This window comes from Dasypus novemcinctus, chromosome 3 (genome assembly GCF_030445035.2).
Source record: "Dasypus novemcinctus isolate mDasNov1 chromosome 3, mDasNov1.1.hap2, whole genome shotgun sequence".
NCBI classification, from domain to species: Eukaryota; Metazoa; Chordata; class Mammalia; order Cingulata; family Dasypodidae; genus Dasypus; species Dasypus novemcinctus.
In genome coordinates, this window is record NC_080675.1 from 48,834,424 (window position 1) to 48,841,842 (window position 7,419).

Genomic DNA, 7,419 nt, shown 5'->3' on the forward strand with positions numbered 1-7,419 from the left:
CCCCTTTTAAAAGCGCTGGATCAAATGTTAGTCTTCTCATTTTTAGACAATAATAGAAATGATGAATAAAAACATAAAGAGAAAGTAAAAAAGAAAGAAGTATTTAGGAAGGACTGTCAAAAAAAATGTGTTATGCATTATGGAGTTTAAACCAGCACTATTCTAGTTTATTCTGTTTTCAGTTATAGAAAATGTTACTAGAACTCCTATGCCAGACACTGGGCTAAATGCTTTTACTCTATTATCTCATTTAATCTTCACAATAACTTCTCAGAAGGTTACTAGTATCGTCATCATTTCAAAAGGAGAAAATGGGCTCAGAAGGGTCCAGTAAGTGGCCCTAGTTCACAAAACTAGCAAGTGAAAAGGCTAGGACTCAGATCTGTCTGGCTCCAGATCCCATACCCTTAATCACCAAGTATTCTGCTACTTCAAAGAACAGGAGGAAAAACAAAGTAAAATTGTAACAAGTAAAAAGTTTACTAAATGAGAGCATTTCTTGATTTTTAATGGCCAAAATTAAAGAAGGAAGTTAAAGAACATTGAAGGAGTATGGTCTGAAGCAGATAACAAAGAACCTCTTGGCAGTCCTTTTGAAATCTAAAAATCTACTTGCAAGTGCTTAATTAAATAAGTGCAATCCTTCCTAAGGAATCAAAATAAAATGTTAAATCTAATACAGCCATACTCATTCTTTGGTCTGATTTCTTCCAACCCTTTGGCTTTTGAGTTTTCTAGACCTATGCATCTTAAAACAAAAACAAATTTATCCCTCCCCCTGCCAAGACACTGAGTGCTGCTCATTTAATTTGAAAAAAATAGAAAGAAGTTCTAGACTACTTGCGTTATCTCACTCCCAATACACATAAAGGAAAAATCCCTGCTCAATCCCTCGATTATCTTTAAAAGGTTTTAAAAGTATTTGTTAGAAAAGGATAAAAACCAGACATCTTTAACAAACAGCATCTAAAAGGTGTTGAGCTTGTAGCTAATTCATTCATTCACATTAGTTACTTATGTTCTAAACTGGTGAATGGCAAAGGAAAAATGAGTAAAATATAACAATGCATTTTATTAAATATGATGTATCATGTATAGACAGAAAGTTGGCATTATAGAGGTAATCTACCTTAGGTTTATAATACAGCAATCTCAAGTCATTTCATCAAAAGCATCGTAATCACTTCTGCAAAAAATTAATTGCAATTAATTCCTGGCAACTCTTGGAACTGTCTAGACTTGTTTGATAGCTCATTTACAAAATTTTATAAGTGCTTTCTCTGGTGTATAAAGAGAATTTAACATTCTAATGAATTGAATAAGGACCAAGATAAGGGATGTACAAAATAGCAAGACTGTAAACAAGTTTATCTTCTGCTGATACTGATTAGGTAAATCAATCTCTCCCAGGGGAGTAGAAGGGCTTAAACAGTAAAGCCAGGCTACTAACCACAACTCTTAGTATAAATCTTCAATTCCTTAAAGTGATTTCCTCAAAGGTTAAAATAGCAAAATGGACCAAATACAAGGGATGGACGAGTGGGTCACTCTTAATAACGACTGGCTGGGCTCAATTACTAATCCTTCTATAATGTATCCGTTGGATTCAAACTTCAATGGATTTTATAAGCTTGCATTAAGTTCTAACTGAATGATTACTTACTTCGGATATATTTTTGAAGGTTTTCCTTTAATGTACTTCAATTTCAGGAAGATGAGACAAAGTGCTAAATAATCTGCAACATTTTAATGCTGTATTTCACCTGCTCTGTTCACATACGTTTTCAATCCCTTTAAAATTGTTTGCCTAAGACTTAACTAGCCTCTACATATTGGCTAATATATTTTCAAGAATGAATGAGGCATATATTCATTTACAACGTCTGGCCTTTCGTGATAGGTGATATGAACGAAAGTATCAAATTCTGATGTTCGCGCTAAAATGTTGCTATTTCTCCAAATTCCCGTAGCTCGACTCTCAGTCTCGACCAAATTTCCAAGGTAATTAGAAACAAAACCTACACGTGCAAACTAAAAAGTTGAGCATCTTAAGACCATCGCAGCAAACCCCGAATGCACAAAGGCACAGACACCCGCCGCGACTGGACAGCAGACCGCAAGATCGCACCCCATCACGCGGGCCCTCGGCGGAGAACCCCCCTGCCCCGAGCCCAGGGGGAAGTCGGGACCAGCGTGCAGGGGTCCTCCCCGGGCCCGAGTTTTCAATGGAACCCGAGAGGACGCGAGCGGGAAGGAGCGGAAGCTCCGGGTGCCAACGGCGGCGACCGAGCAGCGGCTTATTCTCTTCCCGGGGTTTTCTGGCTGGAGAGGGTCCCCTCCCGCTGGGGCCAAAGGGCAAGAGAGGTGTTAGGGTGGGTGGGGAGGGAGGTGTGAGGCCTCGGGGGCGGGAAGGGAGGCCCAGCAGAGCTCAGACCCCGGCCCCCGAGAGCACTTTCGAGGAGTCTCCCACCCTCCACGACAAGATGGCGACGTGGACCGTGGGGGAGCCCAGGCTGCAAGGTTAAGGGAAAGAGAGGGAGGTGAGAAGACAGAGACAAAAAGGCCGCCCCCGCCCCCCACTCCCCACCGCCGGAAAGCCGAGACCGGCCTACGAGCCCCGGGCGGGCCGGCCGGGCGGGGGCGCCGGCTGAGGATGGGGCCGGCCGAGAGAAGGGGCTTACTTTTTCTTGTCGTTCGCACCGCCAGCACCCTCCATGGCGAACAGGCCCCCGAGCGGCCTCACGGCCGGCGGCCCCTAGGCTCGCTCCGGCCTAAGCGTTGGCTCCCTCCACACGCAGAGGGAGGAGGAGAAGCAAGTCCAGGGGCGGGGGCTGCGAGGCGGGAAACCCCTCCCGAGCTCAGAGGCAGGAAAAGGAAGCGACAATCGCAAAAGTCCAGGTTTGAGTCGTTCGAGGCCCTCCTCGGGCTGCTTGTCAGGGCCGGCCCCGAAACACTGGCCCAAGCGGCGCCGAGGGCGACCCTCCGGTTCCCTCAAACAACGCGGCTCTCCGGGAACTGAAGAGCTGAGGCAGCGGCAGGGGCGGGCAAAGGCGGAGGCGCGCTGGGGTGCGCGGGGAGGGGCGGGGCGGACGGGAGCGCGCCCGCCGCGCGCTCACGCAGGCTCGCCTCACCTGAGGGGGAGGCGGGTTTCCTGAGAACCAATCCCAAGCGATGCAGGCGATCAGTGCCCACCCCTCGCCTCTCTCAGCCAATCAGGCAGCGGTCAGCTGAGGTACAGCTGGGACTCGCTGCAGCGCTCACGTGCACGTCTGTGCAGCTGCCGAGGAGAGAGAAAGGGGCAGGTTTGGCGACTGAGTCTGAGTCTGGGGGCTGTGAGCCTCTCCGAGGGGAAGAAGTGACTGGCTTTGGGAGGCGCTGCTGAGAAGGGATTTCGTTTGCTGACTTCCAAGCCAGCATCACATTTCTTGCTTCTCCATGCAGTAATAAAGTCTCCCGCTCTCTTTTTCCTCGGCGCTAGTGCTGGGCAAAGTTGCCACCCAGCTCTCCTGAGTCCCTAGTTCAAAAAAGAAGGCTTTTCGGCGTCGTGGCAGAAAGCTCTTTGGTTCCTTTGCTTAGATGTGCTGCCACGGGGTCTGTCTGAACCAGGTTAATCAGGTTACCCAATCACGCGCCACGTCACCGCACACTGCCACGGAACACAATGGAACTCTTCCTGCCCACGAAGTGTTTCTGTGGCAGAGTTTGATTACTGCATAAATGGAAATCTAAATATAAAACAAATTCCTCTTATCGTAAAGTTGCAGAGAACTCTTGAAACCTGAAATTATTGTAAGCACTTATGATAGGGAGACGTGGCTTTAATCAGCGTAAGCCTGAATTTCAGGGAGAGTAGGACAAATGGGTTTAGGAAGACTTTTACTTTCATACTGAATTTAAGAGTCAAAGATAATGTTAGATGGGTTCGGGAAAAGGGGAAGATGACCCTTAGTTTGAAATTCATTGCCTTGAGTTAGGTTCACTGTGTAGACTGTAGAGAGGGAGAAGGCTTCTCCAAACTCCTAGAAACCAGGGCAGGGGACCACCGAATCAAGAGTTAATTCAGCCTGGTGACGGCCTGTATTGCTCCTTTCCTACCGTGAACTTGCAAAGTTACTGAATGAGATTTAATCGGTTTTTGGCTATGATAGCCTAAATTTCCAGACTTAGGCTTTTAAATGAAAAAAAAAAACATATTTTGAGATTAGCAAGGAGCAGTGCTCATATATAACTTGGCTTGTCCCTAGGTTATTTTACTTTTCATCTTTGCCATGGTAACATATTGTTACAATCTAGCTTTGGGTTGTATATTAATTAATGTGGATATGTATAGTGGATTTCAATTATTCTGGTGTGCAAAAACAATAACCTATATAAGCCAACAGCAATGCATGTTTTTAACTGGCCAATAGAACCCAAAAGATATGTTTAAAGATTGATCTTAAATGATACTTAATTTTCCCTTCCAGATCTACAAAGCCTAATGATATGTTTTTTAGAAAAGAAGCATGGGAAATGCCTGGAAAGGTGAAAGGATAAAAAACAAATTACTTAGTATTTTAGGCTGTGAAAAAAAATACTTTAGAAGTTATACACATTTTAGTTTAATATTCCAAAAGTGTATCATTAAGGCCAGTTGCTAAAGAGTCAAAAGTGTACTTGCACAGAGGTTCTGACACAGCATCATTTAACTTCTTTGTGCCTCAGTTTACTTATCTGTAAAATGAGGATAATAGTGCCTATGCCATAAACTTATGGGATCATTAAATGAGATAATACATGTAAAGCACTTAGAATAAAACCTGGCACATAGAAAACAATTAGTAAATGTTACCTATTAGTATTGTTAATGCTCTTGTTTTCATTGCTATTATCACTGTTATTACCCCCAAATTTGTGCTTCTGCTAGCAGTAATTACTTGGGCTTCTGCTACAATTCAGCCAGTTTTAACTATCCAAGCATGCCAATTATGTTAATATAAATCCATATATATGTTCTCTATTTTCAACTTTGGAACTGCCCATGGTGTCCCACCCTTGTATATGAGCATGACTGTACAGATCTTCAATCATTCCCCATCTCATTATACTTGCAAGCTGTTCTCTCTGGCCAGTGACTATAGCTGCAATACATAAAGGTTGTGACATCAAGAATTCAGTGTATTGACACTCAGCTAAGATGGAGTTGAAGAAGGACAACCACCACACCATGGAGCCTAGAGTGATTACAACTGAAAATGGGAGGATTGCATCCAGCATCCATGTGGAATCTGAGCCTCCTCTTGACATAGAGGTGCAATGGACACAACCAATCCAATGTCCACATAGAAGAGGTGGCATTGGATTGGGAAAAGTGCACATGGTGGACGATGGGTATGGGGAAAGGCAGGAAGAGATGAGAGGTGGAGGCGTCTTTGGGACATGGAGCTGCCCTGGATGGTGCTTCAGAGGTAATCACCGGACATTGTAAATCCTCACAGGGCCCACTGGATGGAATGGAGGAGAGTATGGGCCATGATGTGAACCATTGTCTATGAGGTGCAGAGGTGCCCAAAGATGTACTTACCAAATCCAATGGATGTGTCATGATGATGGGAACGAGTGTTGTTGGGGGGGGGAGAGGGGGGGTGGGGGGGGGTGGGGTTGAATGGGACCTCACATATATATTTTCAATGTAATATTATTACAAAGTCAATTAAAAAAATAAAAATAAAAATAAAAAATAAAAAATAAAAAAAAGAATTCAGTGTATTGTAATAGCAAATCTAAGCCATCTTTTAAAATTTCAGATCATTTTAAAAGTTTGAAATAGAATGATAATTCAGCCAAGAAGATAATATAGCACATTGCTTAAATTTTTCCCAAAGTTCAATTTTCCTTTCCAAAAATGTATAAAATATTAATATTTATGTGCATATGTACATACACACAAGGATACACACCCTTTCATAAACATGGAAAGCAGTAATATTCAACCAATTAGTTTTTGCTTAAGTACAAAGGAACCTGGTAATATCCCCTAATTCAATCAATCCTGTTAAAAAACAAAGTTCTAAAAAGCAAAATTGTCTATGGCATAAAATAAATTGATTTAGTTACTAAAATATAAGTATATCGTAATGAACAGACTCCTTTAATCATTTTCTAATCTTTATTAGTATCCAAAGCTCATTCCATATCATTTTGCCGAACTTTCTAAGTAGATACAAGAATACTTAACAAATGACTCAATTGATCCTTAACTCATATTTAGTAAAAAAGTTGGGCAGTGATTCAGGAAGCAAGGTAAAACTTGAAATTTTTGTTATTGCTAGATAATATAAAACATCTAGCCTTCTAAAAAGTAAACACATTAGAGTTAGACAATTTAAAGTGTATCAAACTATATAAGAATACCTAGTGGCTAAATAAGTTATTCTCGAATATTATTTTCCTTCAGTTTTTCCCCCTCCATTAACCTATTCTATAACAACAACAATTTTAAAAAGCATACAATTTGGAAAGAAAGTGCTTAGAAAATAGTAGGAATTAAAAATCTTTTTTTTTTTCCTTCAAGGATCAAAACATGAAATAAATGTGTGTTTTTGTATGTGTTTATAGAGAATATGAATAGACTGAAAATTTGGCACTAACAGTTTTCAATTATAATCAACATTTGTAGTGTCATTATAAAAAGAAATTCCCTTAAGAAATAAAGTTTTCATATCTTCCTGAAAAAAAGCAAATACATAAATTTGTAGTAATGAACCCCAGCCAAATATCTCTTTAACTATACTTTGCTTAGAAATGAAAATGTATGGGGGTATTTTTCTAACGACAAAGTCAGGTGCAAGATTCTCAGAAGCCACAGCTCCATAAGAATTTCCATTTTTATAAAGGAAAGACATTAGAAAAAAGAGAATAGAGTTTTGTCTTGAAAATTAATAGTAATACCCCCTCTGTATTCAAACAATTAAAGTTGCTTTCAATGTGTAGTTTTGAGCCTAAGCTTTGTCTCCCATGGCTTTAGTCATGGTCTATATTTAAATCATCCTTCAGCAAAAAAAAAAAAAACACCCAAAAAAAACAAAACAATTAAAGGGTTTCAATATCTTACTTCGCCCATAAAATTAATTTTAAATTTTTGTAATTACCAATTTTGATCATTGAAGAGTAAAATAGCTAGGCTGTACATAATCTGGTTCATTAATAAACCAAAGAAAGATGTTTGTTAAGACTCTGTCCTGATACTCCCTACCTAGGCCACACTGAGGTGTTTGTGTACTTATAGATCATTGTATTATTCATTAATTCAATCTATATTTAGCACCCATTTTATTATGTGTCAGATGCATAATTTTTGTTTAATCTTCAGATTTGTGTGCCATTGTAGAGGGTGAGCTCCTTTTTAATTTAATTTCATAGTCTCAGAATTTAAGGCAG

At 40.8% G+C, this 7,419-nt stretch overlaps 1 protein-coding gene across 4 annotated transcripts in view; it reads right to left on the reverse strand.

The window, feature by feature from the left end:
* HIF1A (hypoxia inducible factor 1 subunit alpha) overlaps nucleotides 1–3,148 on the reverse strand; it is a 63,282-nt gene extending 60,134 nt beyond the window's left edge. Inside the window, exon 1 of one of the 4 annotated variants that reach the window (XM_004459740.4) lies at nucleotides 2,682–3,148. In XM_004459740.4, coding sequence (XP_004459797.1) covers nucleotides 2,682–2,716 — 35 coding nt within the window. In that variant the 5' untranslated portion in view covers nucleotides 2,717–3,148. The remainder of the gene's footprint in view (nucleotides 1–2,681) is intronic. The other 3 variants (XM_004459739.4, XM_058293321.1, XM_058293320.1) reach the window with 3 other exon arrangements.
* Nucleotides 3,149–7,419: the final 4,271 nt, after the last annotated feature.